General features: G+C 44.7%; 1 protein-coding gene and 1 long non-coding RNA gene across 2 annotated transcripts in view; both read right to left on the minus strand.

The window, feature by feature from the left end:
• Positions 1–6,046, minus strand: part of LOC130200358 (uncharacterized) — a 7,439-nt gene extending 1,393 nt beyond the window's left edge. The window contains exon 1 of the long non-coding RNA XR_008832997.1: positions 5,589–6,046. This is a non-coding gene — a long non-coding RNA (uncharacterized LOC130200358). The remainder of the gene's footprint in view (positions 1–5,588) is intronic.
• A 551-nt stretch (positions 6,047–6,597) lies between these two features.
• Positions 6,598–11,567, minus strand: LOC130200338 (zinc finger protein 543-like). Its single transcript, XM_056424548.1, has 2 exons — positions 11,284–11,567; positions 6,598–8,010 (listed from the first exon to the last, which is right to left on the minus strand). Exons 1-2 carry the CDS (start codon positions 11,450–11,452, stop codon positions 6,686–6,688), a joined length of 1,494 nt encoding a protein of 497 aa, XP_056280523.1. The 5' UTR covers positions 11,453–11,567; the 3' UTR covers positions 6,598–6,685.
• Positions 11,568–18,197: the final 6,630 nt, after the last annotated feature.

The raw sequence follows: 18,197 nt of genomic DNA on the forward strand, positions 1-18,197 counted from the left end.
ATGTTCTACAATTACATCACAGGAATGTCATGTCGTCAGCTTACAAATATGTAAATATAATCTTTAAATAAGTGAAAGGATAATTTTATACCTTCAATTCAGTTTGTTTATACAGTCTAATATCAAAAATTACAATATGCCTCAGAAGGCTTTAAAATCTCCACACAAAACATCCCTGACCTTTGACCTCACATCAGAGTAAAGTGTGTTTCAAGTTTCAAGTTTCAAGTTTTTATTGTCACATCCCCTTTTATACAAGTATAATCGGTTCGTGAAATTCTAGTAAATAATCATTGCAGTAGCAGACTAAAAAAGAATAAGAATGAGAATAAACTATGTTGGGTCATCCACACACAAAAAGAAGAGTATGAATAACATATATATATAAACAGTGTAATAGAATATACATCAAGACAATATATATATATATAAAAAACAATGTAATAAAATATATACTTTTTTTGAGACTATATATATATATATATATGTATATACATACAATATATATATACCATATATATATATAAACAATGTAATAAAATATAATTATGGCTATAGACATTCACAGAACATGTTCTGCGGTGAAAAGGGAATGAGGGTCCTGGTCCTTGTTCAGCAGTCTTGATGGTCGGACTGAAGAAGCTGTCCCTCAAGTTCGTTTCAGCGGCACTTGATACCGTATCCGCCTGACGGTAGAAGGGTGAACAGTTTGTGGCCGTGGTTATTGTCTTTCAGCACTGCCATTCTGGCCACGCACTGCTTGGTGTATATGTCCAGGTGGGATGGAGGAAGTTCACCTCCAACGATGTATCAGGCCACTGCACCACCCTCTGTAGTGCCCTACGCCTCCAGGGCGGTGCAGTTCCCGGCATTCAGACGCAGATGCAACCTCATGAAGACTTCCATGGTGCTGGTGTAGAATGTCTCTGAGGATGGGCCATGTTGAATTTCGCCCGCCTAAGACAGGCGTTGTTAGCCCTCACCACGTGAGTGGTGTGTGGTCTTATGTGAGGTCCTCGGAGATGTGCACGCTGAGGAACTTGAAGCTGCTGACCTCTACTGCAACCCGTCTATGGAGATGGGGTGTGCCTCCCTCCTCATTCTGTAGTCCACACCATCAGCTCCTTGGTCTTGTGATTGGAGGACAGGCTGTTCTCCCGGTCCCACTGTACCAGTGATCCAACCTCCCTGTAGGCTGTCTCTGTCATTGCCGGTGATCAGCCCCAACACTGTTGTGCCAGCAAACTTGATGATGACGTTGAGCTGTGCATGGCCGTGCAGTCGTGGGGTACAGGAGCAGAGAGGTTCAACACGCATCCCTGAGGGCTCCTGTTGCGGTCACGGTTTGAGGTGGTACCGCTTATCTCCTACCACTTCCGGGCGCGTCCACAGGAAGTCTTAGTAATCAGCCATGCAGAGTGCAGGCTCTAGACCCCGAGTTTGGTGTCGAGCTTGGCGGGAACAATAAAAGTGCTGAACTGCCAGCCAGCGTCCATAATCAGCATTCGCGACACACAACAGTTCCTCCCTCCAGGTGGGAAAGGGCGGTATGCTGGCGGCAACCGCGCCGTCGTGATCTGTTTTGGACGATATGCAAATTGCCATGGGTCCAGCGTGGCAGGCAACATGGAACAAATGAAGTCTCTGACCAACCTCTCAAGCATTTACTGACAATCGCAGTGAGGGCTAATGGTCTCCAGTCATTCAGGTAGGTTACCTTGGGAAGTTTAGACAGGTACAACGGTGACATCTTGAAGCCTTCTCAGGAACAACAGCCTGGGCAGGGAGAGGTTGAAGATGTTCGCTCATGAAGACTCCTGCCAACTGAATCTGCTGCATGCTCTGAGTGCGCGCCCGATGTGGTCGGACCTGCTGCCTTCCTCGGATGTCCACACCCGCTTTGAAGCGCTTCCATACATCGCCGGCCTCTGAGATGATCAGCAGGCTGAGTCTCCTCGGCGGCGGCGCTGCTTCCGCGGCTGCCGCTCACGTCGCCAACCGAGCCGGAAGAATGTATTTAGCTCGCCTGGGAGGGAGGTAGAGGAGTTCTCTTTCACCGCCAGTTCTCCTCTGAAGTCTGCGATTGTCTGTGCAGCCCTTCCATACAATTCCTCTCACGCTATGGTTTTGAGCTTCTCTCCACCTTGTTCCTCAACCCTCCGCTGGCAGAGCCGATGGTCTTACGGAGGTCGGAGGCGTTCTTGTATTCCGCCATATTCTGAGTCACATAAAATACAAGGGTGTTACGCGTGCGGGAGTAGCGTAATATCGCCATTTATCCACGGTTTCTGGTTGGGATAACCAACCGGGACTTGTAGGAATAACGTCGGTCTATGCGATTTCGATGAACCCGTGACTGGTGACGCGGCTGCATTGATCACTCGACGACGTATGTCCTCCGACGCGCTTACCCTTGAACATATCCCAGTCCGCAGACGCTCAAAACACAGTCCGTAGCATAGACCCGATTGTCCGACTATGCTGCTAATTACCTCCTTCATGAAACATTGCTACTGGTTGTTGCTTGCTTAAGCCTCTGCCTGTAGGCGGGAGAAGTTGGATGGAGGACAGGTAATCGACTGGTTTGGTCAACGGTGCGGAGGAGGGCTTTAGATCCATCCCTGAAGGGAGTGTAGTAGTGGCATCTGGAACTGGCCGCCTCTCGTGTTGCTTTTATGTGTTGGTAAACTGGAGAACTTTCTTTCAGTTCGCCGGCTGAAGTCCCCACACAATAAAAGCAGCCTGGGTGTGCCACTCCTGCTCGCTGGATTCGCTCAGTAGAGTTCCTTCAGCTATGTCCGAGTTAGTTTGAGAGGCGGAATGCATGCGCAGTTACGGTGACTGCTGTAAACTCCCCGCGTAGCCAGAATGGTCGATACAAGTTAGCATTAGGTACTCCAGGTCCGGGGAACAGAACCACTTGAGAGTATGTACATGACTTTGGTTGCACCAAGATCTGCTTTATCATGAGACATACCCCTCCACGATCTACCACCAGAGAGTCTTTGTTCTTGTCCGCGCGGTGGACGGAAAATCTCATGGTTCGATGGCTGAGTCGGCGGAACATCCTCCTCCTACATCCATGTCTCCGTGTAAGGCAGATGATGCAGTTGTCCTTAGTTTCCGTGGAATTGAATACGGTAGCCTGTAGCTCTCTGAGATAGTTTATTGTCCAAAGACTGTACATTTGCCAGTAAAATGGTGGTAGTAGTCGATTGGCTCGACGCCCTCAGCCTAACCAGCACGCCACGCCACCGCTTTCCCTCCGGTCAAGCGACGCTTATGCGAGATCGCGCTTAAAATGGACGACGGAGATAGTTCGCCACCGTTCCTGGCGGACGTCCGGACGTCCGAAAGTAAGAGCTGAAAACCTGGTATGCGGCGAAGCAACTGTCATCCAATCTCCAGAAGTGTGCATCTGTCGTAATGCCAACGGGTTGCCAACGCTTTGTGCAAAATAGTCGCAATAAGAAGAATAACAATATAAAAAAACTGCTACAAAATCCGGGAGCTCGCAACACAGCGGCCATCACGTACGGCGCCATATCACGCAAGTTTAGTGTGATGGAGAGATGTAAATTCATCCATAAGGAGAGAGAGAAGAGGAGATAGGTGCTCAGTGTTTCCTAAACGTCCCCCAGCAGCCTATCAGCCTATAGCAGCATCTCTAGGTCTGGACCAGGTGAACCTGATTCAGATCTAATTATAAGATATGATGGTGCATCACCAATCAAGACTTTGTAAGTTAGGACACTAACTTTATTTAACAGAGAGCCAGTGCAGAGCAGCTCATGAAGGAGTAATGTTATCTCTTTTCTTGGATGTGATTAAAACGACCTAAAGGTGTATCATAAAGATAAACTCACAGTATGTGTCACAGCTCTAGACTTCCCCACACACACCCATTGAAAACTCCAGGAGCGGAAAAACACATAAAACTAAAACGGGGACAGTTAAATAACTATAAGAGTTATCAAAAAAAGCTGAATAATAAAGTTATAGCTAACAATTTGGTCAACATTTTAACGGTGGAATTGTTTCTTTAGCTGAATGTATGCCGATATTGTAAGCTTTTTAAAGTTTTCTCCATAGGATCTGATGCACCAAAAATAACATTAAAGTATTTAAAGATATAACCATTTGAAACATTTGAAATATGAAAAGTCTTTCCCCCTCTATAGGGTACGGAATAAATAGAATAATACAAAAGTTTAATAAAGAAGACAAGAACAATAGTTTGACTGCTGAAGCATTCCAACTAATTATGGAAATAAATAGGAAACCAACACTATATGTTAAAGATACAACTTGTTGTCTTTTGTCCTCTAGAAATCAACTATAAAAATGAAGCCAGGCATCTGTGAATATTTAATCAGTTATGCTTAAGAGTTTCACACATTCAGCTTCACCCAAAACATTTTCAGTTTCATCTCAATGTGAGCCAATAATTAATAATAATATGAATTAATTAATAACTAGAACGGGCACTCGGCGCATACCTTCGCCACAGCGACATTTTGGTATTAGTTGCATGCCAATTGGATAGAAATTGACCGTGCTATGGTAAAAAGAAGATTTTGACTTTTTCATGACCTTGACCTTGACCTTTGACCCGATCGATCCGAAAATCTAATCAAATGGTCCCCGGATAATAACCAATCATCCCACCAAATTTCATGCGATTTGGTTTAAGACTTTTTGAGTTATGCGAATAACACACACACACGCATACAAATAAATACACAGCGATCAAAACATAACCTTACGCATTTTAAATGCGAAGGTAAAGCGTACCACATGTGGACCGCCAGTTTAGAGATCTTGAAATACGATGTAATGAAAAATATACTACAACACTATGGAAGAAGAAACTGGTTTGACACACGTGCCCAGAACATATTAAATATTAATACATAAAGTATGTATAATATTTAATGGCTTGATGTTTCAAAGTGTTATGTTTATGATCTGAATGCCGTAGTCATGCATGTATCCAGAGTTCTGGATCAGACAGCGGTGAAGGGAGTAAGAACAGGGTGTGTTGTTCTACACTGTGACACTTCAATTACAAGCTTGTTGTCATAGTAACCCTCTCTGGCAGTCGGAAAATACAGCATCAGTATAGAGTCTACACAGTATACTGATGCTCTATTTTCCAAATGTTGAATAATTTATTTGTATGCGTGTTACTCGCATAACTCAGAAAGTATTAAACCGAATCGCATGAAATTTGGTGGGATGATTGGTTATTATCCAGGGACCATTTGATTAGATTTTGGGATCGATCGGGTCAAAGGTCAAGATCTTCTTTTTACCATAGCGGTCAATTTTTATCCAATTGGCATGCAACTAATGCCAAAATGTACATAATTCAATGCCCAATATTGTGATATGTGAAGGTATGCGCTCTGCAGTGCCGTTCTAGTTCCAAACTTGCTTTTTTGAAGCGAAAAGCCTCACTTGTGATCTCATCCTGAAAATGATCCAGCTAACTACGTTAGCCAGGTACGAGAAACAGGGCCCAGTAGTGCTTCAGGTCAAATGATCACACATATTCAATTCAGTTAAAAAAAATTATATCGACACACACACACCTGCGTAACCCTCGACTGTGATGTCACAGACTGTGAACTCATACAACACTCAGTGTTCACTCATATAGGGTCAAGACTGGCAGAGAAAACTTCTTCAACCTTATCATGAACAACAACCCTGCTAACAACATGAACAACAACAACGTAGCTGAATGAACTTATTTATTCAACCCTCCGGTTTTTAAGTATTTAACCATGTCTCATTTATTTCTGATGATCTTATCAATGCAATAGTGATTTTCTTAAATCCCCACTATGTAGTTTTTCCCTTTTAGTGCCCCCTTCAGGTTTTTAGGTATTTAACGTTTACTTCAGTGTCGTAAATACCCAGTTACGATAGATGCAGCCTCGCATACACTTGTATTGAGTTGGGATCATGTGTTGTCCTGTATTATAATATTATTATTATTTGTACGTGTCACGGGTTATAAAAGGTGACGAGGGGGAGGTGACGCGAGTTTTTTGTTTGGAGCGCTGACAGGCGGCGGACTCAGAACGGCAGCAATCCGCGACTGTTTCTATTTTGGATTCATACCAACGGGCGGGATCACTAATAGAAGATCAAGAGGAACACTGTGAACTGGCCCAGCACCTACCGGACTAGGGTGAAGTAGCGCGGGGATTGAACGCAGCGCCTCGCCACGTTTCTGCCTGGTCGGTCAGCTGTTTGCCGGCTTTTTAGGGGGGGGGGGGGGGGCGCATGAAGTCATTTACTTTTGTTTTGGGGGACTGCAAATGTGGAGTACGTGGGATCGAATACAATATTGTTGACAACACCAAAAAGCGACATAAAAAAGCTACCCTTATACTGGAGCTGCGAGCGTGCAGTGGCACTTTATGACATTGCATAATCACTGCCAGAAAGCAGGGCGAAGTACATCCGCCGGAAGGACCGCTGGCTCAGAATCTTACACATAGCGGAGTTATTTCCCCACAGACCCCCGATGGCAATAGCGGAGACGCAAATCGTCATATTAAAAGTCATTGTAGCGGCACAATTTTTTTCAAGCTGTTATTTTAAGATGCAAAAGTTACATAGTGTTGCTTTAAATCACAGAGAAGAGAGAATTGTTTTAAAGAAAAATTTACCACTAATTTGTTTTTCCAGTGTGGACAGTCGAGTGTCGTTTCAGACTCTGCGCTAGTCTGAATGTTTTACCACAAACTGAACAACTGAATAGTTTTTCTCCAGTGTGGACAGTTGAGTGTCGTTTCAGAGTGTGTGCTCGTCTGAATGTTTTACCACAAACTGAACAACTGAATAGTTTCTCTCCAGCGTGGACAGTTGAGTGTTCTTTCAGATTGTGCGCTAGTCTGAATGTTTTACCACAAACTGAACAACTGAATAGTTTCTCTCCAGTGTGGACAGTTGAGTGTAGTTTCAGAGCGTTCGCTATTCTGAATGTTTTACCACAAACTGAACAACTGAATAGTTTCTCTCCAGCGTGGACAGTTGAGTGTCGTTTCAGATTGCGTGCTTGTCTGAATGTTTTACCACAAACTGAACAACTGAATAGTTTTTCTCCAGTGTGGACAGTTGAGTGTCGTTTCAGAGTGTGCGCTTGTCTATATGTTTTACCACAAACTGAACAACTGAATAGTTTCTCTCCAGTGTGGACAGTTGAGTGTCGTTTCAGATTGCGTGCTCGTCTGAATGTTTTACCACAAACTGAACAACTGAATAGTTTCTCTCCAGTGTGGACAGTTGAGTGTAGTTTCAGACTGTGCGCTTGTTTAAATGTTTTACCACAAACTGAACAACTGAATAGTTTCTCTCCTGTTTTGACTCCAGAGTGTCTCTTGTGGCCAAAGCTTCCAGAGGAGCTAATTGATGTTTTTCCAGTATTACAGTCCACATCACTTTCAAGTACTTCATTGTTTTGCAAAGGGTTTAAATGAGACAGAGGTTCCTGAGTCTCCTTCCAATCATCACTGTTATCAGTCTCACATTCAGAGGATTGGGAAGTCTCATCAGCAGTCGGTTGTAAAGGACTATCTGGATCTGATCTGGATCCGTCTTCCTCTCCATCTCTTTCTGTTTCCAAATGTTTTGTTTTTTTAGTGGACTTTGAGAACTGAGCAAATGGAAACTTGATACCAGCCTCCTCCAGCGCTTGAAGCTGCACTCCTTCCTGACTGATCCCGAGTTCCTCCTGTTCCTCTTTAATGTGTGGGTGCTCTGGGTCCTCCTGTTCCTCTTTAATGTGTGGGTGCTCTGGGTCCTCCAGTTCCTCTTTAATGTGTGGGTGCTCTGGGTCCTCCTGGTCCTCCAGTTCCTCTTTAATGTGTGGGGGCTCTGGGTCCTCCAGTTCCTCTTTATTGTGTGGGGGCTCTGCGTCTTCCTGGTCCAGATTGGAGCTCCAGTCATGCTGCTCAGAGGGAACCTCTGGTTTAGTCACCAACAGCTGCTGGACATCTGTGCAGAATAATACAATACATGTATATGTGGCAGCTGTGACTGATTTGGCCTCGGCTGCTGGTGATTGGCAATTAGTCAGCAGGGGCTCTTATAAATGCTCCCACTTGAGAGTGGAGGGAGAGAGGTGAGCAGAGGCACGTGTTTTGCGGTCTGCTCGGTGTCGTGTGAGTGACGAATAAATATGTCTTTCAAGCAAACCTCGTGGTTCGGGGCTGATCCTTGGTGCTGGGGGGGGGAAACCCACGGGTAGTGGCCATGGAGCTGCCACAGTATACATCTTAAGAATCTCATATTGAACTGTAATATTCAAGAGGTTTATCAATGAGTAAGGACAGGTTTCTTTAGGGAGAACCTGAACAAAATAAACTCAGAAGTGAAATCATTAAGTCATGACACAGAAAGAGGAAGAAAAACTGTCATCTGAAAAGTACACCATGTACCTCTGAGGTGTAGTAGCCTACAGTAAAAAGTACAATATGTACCTTTGTGATGTATCATAATAAAAAGTATGAACGTGTTTACATACTGCAGTACAGTACCTGTAACTCTACCTCAGTACATGATGTGAATACTTCCTCCAGAATTGTTTCCGACAGTTTAAAGTTATAAAGAAACATCTCTCCTACCCGTTCTACTCACACCCAGCACCTTGTCACAGGAGGCCTCTGGAACTGTCATTCAGCCAACCGCAAGGCCCATTTCATCTCTGGCTTCGCTATGGAGCAGTCGCTTGACTTCTTGGCTCTCACTGAGACCTGGATCACATGTCTACCCCGGCTGCTCTCTCCTCTGCCTTCTCCTTCAGCCACACACCCAGACCCTCTGGTCGGGGTGGAGCTACAGGTTTACTCATCTCACCCAAATGGTGTTTCTCTCTACCCGCTTCCACTTTTTACCCCACTGACTTTTGAGTTCCATGCTGTGATGGTTACTCATCCGGTTCAACTCCACATTGTTGTTCTCTACCGTCCCCCTGGTTCTTTAGGAGATTTCTTGGAAGAGCTAGACGTCCTCCTGTCGAACTTCTCGGAACACGGCCCCCCGGTCATCCTTCTGGGTGACTTGAACATCCAGACAGAGAAGTCATGTGACCTGTTACTCTTACTGGCTTCCTTTGACCTCTCACTCAGTCCCTCCCCTCCTACTCACAAAGCCGGCAACCACCTTGACTACATTTTCACTAGAAGCTGCTCTACCTCTAACCTCACTGTGACTCCTCTCCATGTCTCTGACCACTTCTTCATCTCTTACTCTCTCACTCTCTGGTACTGATAACCCACCCATATCTTCAGACTCTGTCCCTCCTCTCTGGCCTCCTCTGTCCTATCTGCTCTCCCCTCAACTGACTCCTTCTCACTCATGCAGCCTAACTCTGCCACAGACACTCTCCTCTCTTTCGTCTTCATCTCTTGATTCTCTTTGTCCTTTTAAGACACGACTGGTTCGCAAATCCTCTCCGGCTCCGTGGTCGTCTGACTCGGTGCTCGCCGAGAGAGCCACCTTGCGAGCGACGGAGAGGAAATGGCGCCCCAGTCACAACCTGACTACCACCTTCAACAGCTCTGTGTTGGCCTCACCCTGACTGCCAGGAACCTCGGGTGACACTAGACAGTCAACTCTCCTGACGACCAACATCACTGCGACAGCGTTCCTGTAGGTACATGCTGCACAACATCAGGAGAATACGGCCTCTTCTTACTCAGAAGGCGGCACAGGTTCTGGTCCAGGCTCTGGTCATCTCACACCTAGACTACTGCAACTCCCTCCTGGCAGGTCTACCTGCTAAGGCCATCCGACCTCTGCAGCTCATCCAGAACTCAGCAGCTTGACTGGTCTTCAGCCTCCAGAAATTCACCCACACCACTCCGCCTCCGCTCTCTTCACTGGTTACCGGGCGGCTCGCATCCGCTTTAACACATTGGTTGTAGCGTCGCATCTGACGGATCGGGCCCGTCTACATCCGGGATGTGGTCACACCGCACACCCCGGCATCGCTCGCTCGCCGCAACAGCCAACCGACTTGTGGCTCCTGCACTTCGAGCTAATCACTGGAAATCCAGACTGTTTGCTGTCCTGGCTCCTCATTGGTGGAACGAGCTCCCCGCTGACATCAGGACAGCAGAACGTCTACACCTTCCGCCGGAAACTAAAAACACCTCTTTTCCGAGTATCTGGATTAAAACACAGATTAGCACTTCAGTGGCACTTAAATTAGGGTGACCAGACGTCCTCTTTTCCCCGGACATGTCCTCTTTCTTAGACCTAAAAAATGTGTCCGGCAGGGATTCCAAAAACGTCCGGAATTTTGCTTCGTCGGATATTTGTGTTTCTCTGGGTCTTTCACAAACTATTATTTACCCTTACAAGTTTTGGAAATGGTATCTCCCTTACGTTCCACCTTCTTGCGCGAGCTCTGACTGTAGAGAGAACAGTCATTGGTCGACCGATCTGAGGGTTGCCAGATACACGATAAATATCCTCCAAATACGACCATTTTGAGCCTTTGGTACGATACTTCACCATTTCCAATCTGGCAACACTGAGCACCTTGCTGCCTCCACTAGTTGCATGCTATACACTACTACACCCCCCCCCCCCCCCGTCTCTCTTTTTCACAAACTCAAATCTGGTCACCGTACTTAAATAGCTCTTATTATGGTACTTTTGTAGTTCGACTATGTTGAGGAAATGTTACTTTCTGTATTCTTGTTGTTCTTAGTTTGTACTCTAGGTTGAATGCACTTATTGTAAGTCGCTTTGGATAAAAGCGTCCGCTAAATGACACACGAGAAGGTGATTGGCTGCAATCTGCCATCTCTACAGGACCTGTTCGCCTCTAGGACCCTGAGGCGGGCAGGTAAGATTGTGACCGATCCCTCCCACCCGGGTCACATCCTCTTTCAGGTCCTTCCCTCCGGAGGCTCAGTCCATCAGGACCAAACCTCACGCCACAAAACCAGCTTCTTCCCGCCGTTGGCCTCATGAACAAGGCCCGGACCCCCACCTGACGTGGTCACCTCCCCTCCCCCACACCTCAAGCCTGTGTTATGCACACACTACTTTGCACACTGAACATTGCACATGCACCTTTGCACTCTTGCCCTGCTTTTTGTTTTGTATTGTAGTACTCATTGTGTTTGTATGTTCTATGTTTTATGTTCATTTTATGTTCACTGTATGCACCTATACAGCAGAACAAATTCCAGGTCGGTGTAAACCTACCTGGCAATAAATACAATTCTGATTCTGATGTCATGTAATGTAACCAACCTGCTCGTTGTAACCGGACTTCGGGGTTGAACATGGCGTCGTGCTCCTCTTTTAAACTAGTCAGTTCCTCCTCGTGCTCTGCTGTGTCTTCAAACAGCCCACATATCTCTCCAGCAGCCGCAGTCAGTCGCTGGTTCACTAAACATATCAGCTCTGGGACGTTACACATGTTCACGAACTCACGGACAGACGTTTCCTCCACACGCGCTCGGCTCCGTCTACTTCCTGCTAGCACGCTGACGTCATGACGTCATGACACCGGGAGACAATCCGGACGGAAACAACAACGCCGCGTCCACTGGACAGGGTCACGTGGCGGGAGGAGGACACACGGTTTGGTCCCGAATACGAAGAGTCACTGCGACTCGCGCTGCGACAGCCGAGTTCCGGCTCCGTCTACTTCCGGTCGGCTCCGTTCTTCTTCTTCTTTTGAAATTTGTTGGCGGATGGCATCCAGTGAACGGTGCATTTCCGCCACCTACTGTAGTGGAGTGTGGACCAGATCACCCTATCCCCTTACAAAACCAAACAAACAAAATAACCACAAAACAAAATAAAAGGGAGATTCAAAATTTCAGTGCTTTAAATTCTATTGCTTAATCCTGTTTCTTTCAAATATTGTAATACCCGTCTATTACATGCGTTAATGAGAAACAGAGGTAGAGATATGGCTGTTTGTTTGATGTGACATGCGCGATGCTAAAGCAGTTTGCAGCAATGTGCTGTAGCTTTTATCTAAAGTTCATGAAAGCATTATCTCCAGAGCTCCTTCCAGCAGATGTTTTTTTAAATAATGGCAGCCATAAAAGTAAGGCAAAAAATAATAAGGCTGGATCGGCTCCCTGCAGCTTCACAACACATGCACGCAACATTTTCGGGAATTTCATTATTCTGCTTATCCTTCCGGATTCGTTTCCAGCTTATCTTGCATGAAAATGTTTTACTCTAAATATATCCACTGTCCCTGGAACATCTCAGGTACGACCACCTTTCAGGGCGCGGAGGAGAGCCGGCATGGCCCACTCCATTTTCATCCAGCTTCTTCAGCTGTGTGGCTTTTTTCCATTCTACATTAAAACTGGAAAACAAAACCTTGTGAGCTGTGACGCTTTACGGGAGCCTGACCGGACCACTAATGTTCTACAATACATCGCCAGGAATATCATGTCGTCAGCTTACAAAAATGTAAACATAAATTCCTAAAATAAGTGAAAGGATAATTTCCTATACCTTTCAATTCAGTTTATTTTATACAGCCCAATATCAAAAATGTACAAATGTGCCTCAGGCTTTAAAATCGCCACACATAAAACATCCCTGACCTTTGACCTCACATCAGAGTAAAGTGTGATGGAGAGATGTAAATTCATCCATAAGGAGAGAGAAGAGGAGAGAGAGTGGTGCTCAGTGTTTCCTAAACGTCCCCCAGCAGCCTATCAGCCTATAGCAGCATCTCTAGGTCTGGACCAGGTGAACCTGATTCAGCCCTAACTATAAGACTATAAAGAGGATAGCTGTTATCATGTGTAATAGTCTGGACACTTTTATTTAAAATTTATTCTGAAAACAAGGGGAATACAGGATAACTTATGGATCTACTGTTGTGCAAATGTATTTAAGCTGCATTCTGTTTTTGCCCACTGGGGGCAGAAACAAACTGGAAAACAACATCTGACATTATCATACCTTATGAAGTTGTATAATGTCCGTTATTGTTGTCTCTTCTTGTGCATGTTGTGCTATTTATCGTATGTGATTCACTTTGTTTTAATCAACTTGTTAAGCCGTAGGAAAAAAAAATCCATATTTTTGGACACTAAAGATTATAGTTTGCCTTTTGACCAGGTGGCGACCACCGGGCCTGAAAGACAAGGTGGAAGTGCCTTGAACTTGCATTCTCCTTCTTGGCCACCAGGGGGCCAAGTCTCATTGTAAAGAACAGATATAGAAAATGACTCTTCTTCTTCCTTCTTGATTTATTCCCTCAGTAAACATTGTGACACAAGTTTATGTCTCAATCTCTAGTCTTCTTCAACAAAGCATGATGTTCATTTAGTACATTACGGTCATTGAGTCGAACAGACCATAAAGCAGGGGATGCTTTAGGGCGGGCTTACTGTGATTGACAGTAACAGTCTGAGAGTTGTCCGTGTTTTCTTCTGTCTAAATGCATCCGAACATTGTTCAAAGCCACACCACCTGTTTACAATTCTGGAGGAGGATACCTGTTATGAAAGACACTTCAGCTGCTGAACCCCCCCCTCCCCCACCTCAGAAATCTATAAAGGCATTTGTTCTCAGACGACTTCATCAAGACACGTCTTTGCATTTTTAATGAACGTTCCATGTTTACTGTCCAAGGCTGTATTGATCTTCCAATGGCTTGTTTTCAGCGGCGGTCTCTGGTCGGTCTGGGCAGAGCTGAGGCGGGGGAAGCGTTGTGAATCTTAATCTAATTAAATGCAGAGAGCCGACGGTAAAGAGTTTCCATCAGCTGCAGAAGTTAGCTGCAGATCTCTCGGCTGATAGCGGTGAAACATTCGTTCCAAGGTCAGCAGTCACAGAGTCACCGTTTCCTCCACGCAGGGGCGTCTGTAGGATTCAAAGAAAAGGGGGGCTAAGCCCCAAGGCTGGTGATATTCCACGACGTAATTTTTTTTTTTAGCCCCAGATATCCCTTGTAAGACAGAATTCCAGGGTCATGGTAATTTTTTTATGCTCATTTGGACTCCATCACTGAGATATAGATGAACTAGTTCAGTGTCAAATATACCATTCAATAGAGAATAATATAATATATAATAATGCAAAGAATAGAGAGATGTTCATAGTTATTTCTTGTATTTCGAATTCACTCGACAGTTTCTAACTTCCCTTTCATTTGCTTCAAGTAAACCTAAATGTATGCAGGTAATAATCATTAACAACTGACTACCAAATCCTGTAACGACCTGGACTTACCAGTTCACTCTGCGCATCATTGACTTTGAGCTAAACTCCTGGCTGTCGTCGACGAGAGCCGTTACTTGGCAGAGTGAGAAAGCCAGCAGCCTCCCCAAGGTCCTAGTACCACGGTGTCATATTGATAAGTATGATGATGTCAGGGTGTCGTAGGCTAGAGAGAGATTGGACCCAAATGCCAAAACCGTTTCCACAGAAGATTTATTCCTTTAGCTACAAATAGTAGGACTCACACAACTAAACTGGGCAATGAGACAAACAGGGTTTAAATACACAGGGAGGTGGAGGTGATTGGACACTGGGGAACGAGACACAGGTGGACACAATGAGGGCGGGGCTAGCAATCACACAGAAAGAAACAATCAGGAACAGGTGAGACAATCACAGGGACAGGAAATGCAGGTAAACAGAGGACACGAGCGACAGGGACTTCAAAATAAGACACCAAACAAGACACAGAAACTCCGGAGCCGACAGATGATAGGCTAAGGATTGTAATTTGAGGAGAAAATATACAAACCAGAAAGCGCACACATATGTAGCATGTTAGAGTTATAAATAACACGTCCATGTTAGAAACAATAGTTTTATTTCATGACATCACACAGGAGATTGTTGAAGCCCCCCTAGAATAGGCCTAACGACGCCCATGCCTCAACGTCACACACTCAGAAGAAACATAATCGGCTTTATTGTGTGTTGGCACAGATGAATAAAGATGGCTGTGGTGATTAATGTGCACACGGATGCTGACTGGCATGACGGGCATGACTGGCATGGCATATTGTTTGAGTTACAGTTGAGCAAAAGAAAAGGCCTGTAATAATAATTATAACTAGATAACTCCATCAAGGCCAATCAAATCCATTCCAAAATATAACTCAGAGCCTTTTCTTTCCATTTACAGGGGAACATTTGATGCCTATAAATCTGTAGATTTTTCTATAATCGCACAATTGTAGCCAAGAAAAGAACAAAAATCCTCCTATTTTGTGTGTAATTGTTCTCCAACTGTCTTCATCACTCTGAAACCATACCACACATGTTGAGGATGATTCACTTGAACTTCTGCCACCTAACAAGAGGAACAATATGTGACCTATATGTTGTTATAACTTGAGTAGAGTTCACAAAATTCTTTTTGAACCCATGCCGTAATAATATGGGCTGCTCTGACCAAATCAGGCAAAACCAACAATAAAAAAAAAATGATGTCTTCAATACTCTGGGTGTAATGTTAGACCATGTCCTGGGTGTATGGTTAGACCATATCCTGGATGTAAGGTTAGACCATGTCCTGGATGTAAGGTTAGACCATATCCTGGATGTAAGGTTAGACCATGTCCTGGGTGTAAGGTTAGACCATGTCCTGGTGTAAGGTTAGACCATGTCCTGGAGTAAGGTTAGACCATATCCTGGTGTAAGGTTAGACCATGTCCTGGTGTAAGGTTAGACCATGTCCTGGGTGTAAGGTTAGACCATGTCCTGGTGTAAGGTTAGACCATGTCCTGGGTGTATGGTTAGACCATATCCTGGATGTAAGGTTAGACCATGTCCTGGTGTAAGGTTAGACCATGTCCTGGTGTAAGGTTAGACCATGTCCTGGGTGTATGGTTAGACCATATCCTGGATGTAAGGTTAGACCATGTCCTGGGTGTATGGTTAGACCATGTCCTGGGTGTATGGTTAGACCATATCCTGGATGTAAGGTTAGACCATGTCCTGGTGTAAGGTTAGACCATGTCCTGGTGTAAGGTTAGACCATGTCCTGGGTGTATGGTTAGACCATATCCTGGATGTAAGGTTAGACCATGTCCTGGTGTAAGGTTAGACCATGTCCTGGTGTAAGGTTAGACCATGTCCTGGGTGTAAGGTTAAACCATGTCCTGGGTGTAAGGTTAGACCATGTCCTGGTGTAAGGTTAGACCATGTCCTGGTGTAAGGTTCATCTCACCTCCAAAACTCACTGAAACCACCAAAACAATAGTTTGGACTGATTGCATGTTAGCAATAGAAAGACAACTGTAAATCGTATATTTAAATAAATAAGAATAACGAATGTCATAATTATCTAGTGATATTCAAAAATGACAATTGAAAAATAAAGATGCATTTGTTATATTATTTTTCAATACCTTCAAGCTTCAGTGCTTCCTGTTCTTTCTGTATTACTCTACCATCATCAGTTTCTTTTCTGACATGTTCCTTAATCTATTCAATTCAATTTATTCTGTATAGCCCAATATCACAATTTTCGAATTTGCCTCAGAGGGCTTTATGTACACATACGACATCCCTGACCTTTGACCTCACATCGGATCAGGAAAAACTCCCAAGAAATAGAAAAAACCTTTCACAGAAAAAAAGTAAAGCAACAGGAGGATCCCTCTCCAGGATGGACAGAAGCAATAGATGTCATGTGACCAGAAGGAGTCATTACAGAGTTACAACACATTCAATGGGGGCCTCATCACCAGGGCCATGGCAGGAGGCCTCAGACACAGCCAGGTCCAATGGACCCTATGAGACGTGAAGTCACAACTACTCTGGGAGGAAGCAGAGTTAGTAATGTGTGATGGAGAGATGAACATTCATCCATAAGGTGAGAGAAAAGAGGAGAGAGGTGCTCAGTGTATCCTAAGCGTCCCCCAGCAGCCTATCAGCCTATAGAGCAGTGGTCGCCAACCCGTCGATCGCGATCGACCGGTCGATCTCGGAGACGTTCCCTGTCGATCTCCAAAATAAAATGAAAATAAAATCAGAAACACATTGTTCCTCGTTTTCGAACATTTTCTGAAGTGTCTTCTGAAACGTTTTCTTCCTGACTGGAAGATCGACGTCAGAAAAGATCCCCGCCTGATTTTAATGAACGCCTGAAAACGGGTTCTCTGACAGCCGTGATCAGCTGTGCTCCCTGGGAGAGGGGAGCGTAGGACTACAGGTGAGGCGCAGTGGAAATGCAGAAAGACCTTTATTGATAACTTTACATATTACACAAGTTCAAAGTACAAGGACATACAACTACATCATCAATAAATAAATGGTGAAATGCCTGTAGCCTACCTTCTTGTAAATGTTTACGTTACGGCATTAACAAATTACGCCTGCGTATGCGCAACTGCCGAGATTCTTGGCGACTTGCCAGGTACTACCTCCGTGAGTTGGGCTTTTCTGCTGTTGTCCTTCAAAACAAAAGCTCAACATTAAGCTTTTGTTCTTGTCTGATGGAGCAATCTGGTTTACTTGAAAGTGATTGCAATTGTATTTATTCTATTATTTGAAAAAGCTCAGATGCAGGAGTCACAAATGGTGATTCTCATATTTATTATTATTATAATTATTTAAATCTGAGGATGCCTGTAGAGCTGATGTGAACATATTTTCCAACGGGCTGACTTCAGAACCAGTCCCAGATGAGAAAACGTTCATGAATACCACATTTGCCCCAAAAAACTCGTCAGTGAAGTAAAAAAATCACCAAATCAAAGACCAGGAACTGGATTACTGACAGACAGCTCACAGACTGCCTCAGACTGGCTGTCTGTGCTTATGAACTAACTACAAGCTCACAGACAGAGTTCAGTCACAGCCATCACACTGACTGGAGTCACATGACTTGATGGCATTATGATGAGAGCTGAACTTACATGAGTTGCACTGACTGATCATGTTGTCATTGTCGTGTTGTAATGTAAACAAATACAACATTTATATTCCAGTCTGGACCGTCGTTTCCTCTCAACGCCTCAATAGGTAGATCTTGCCGGTCATGAAGGCGGAGGTCAGTGATCTTGGGCTCAAAAAGGTTGGTGACCACTGCTATCGAGCGTATTCACTCACGTGACCACAACAAACTCTGGCGGCCATGTTGGGGTCCCACCACGGCATTGTTTTGCTTGTTTGTATGCCGCTCTTCTTTAGAAATGACCATTATATCCTGAAGGAGACAATTT

The sequence above is a fragment of the Pseudoliparis swirei genome, chromosome 10, assembly GCF_029220125.1.
Source record: "Pseudoliparis swirei isolate HS2019 ecotype Mariana Trench chromosome 10, NWPU_hadal_v1, whole genome shotgun sequence".
Lineage (NCBI taxonomy): Eukaryota > Metazoa > Chordata > Actinopteri > Perciformes > Liparidae > Pseudoliparis > Pseudoliparis swirei.

Coding starts and splice junctions, on each gene's coding strand:
- LOC130200338 (XM_056424548.1), bottom strand. CDS start 11,452: ATGTGTAACGTCCCAGAGCTGATATGTTTAGTGAACCAGCGACTGACT. Junction 8,011..11,283: donor AGTCCGGTTACAACGAGCAG/GTTGGTTACATT, acceptor TATTCTGCACAG/ATGTCCAGCAGCTGTTGGTG.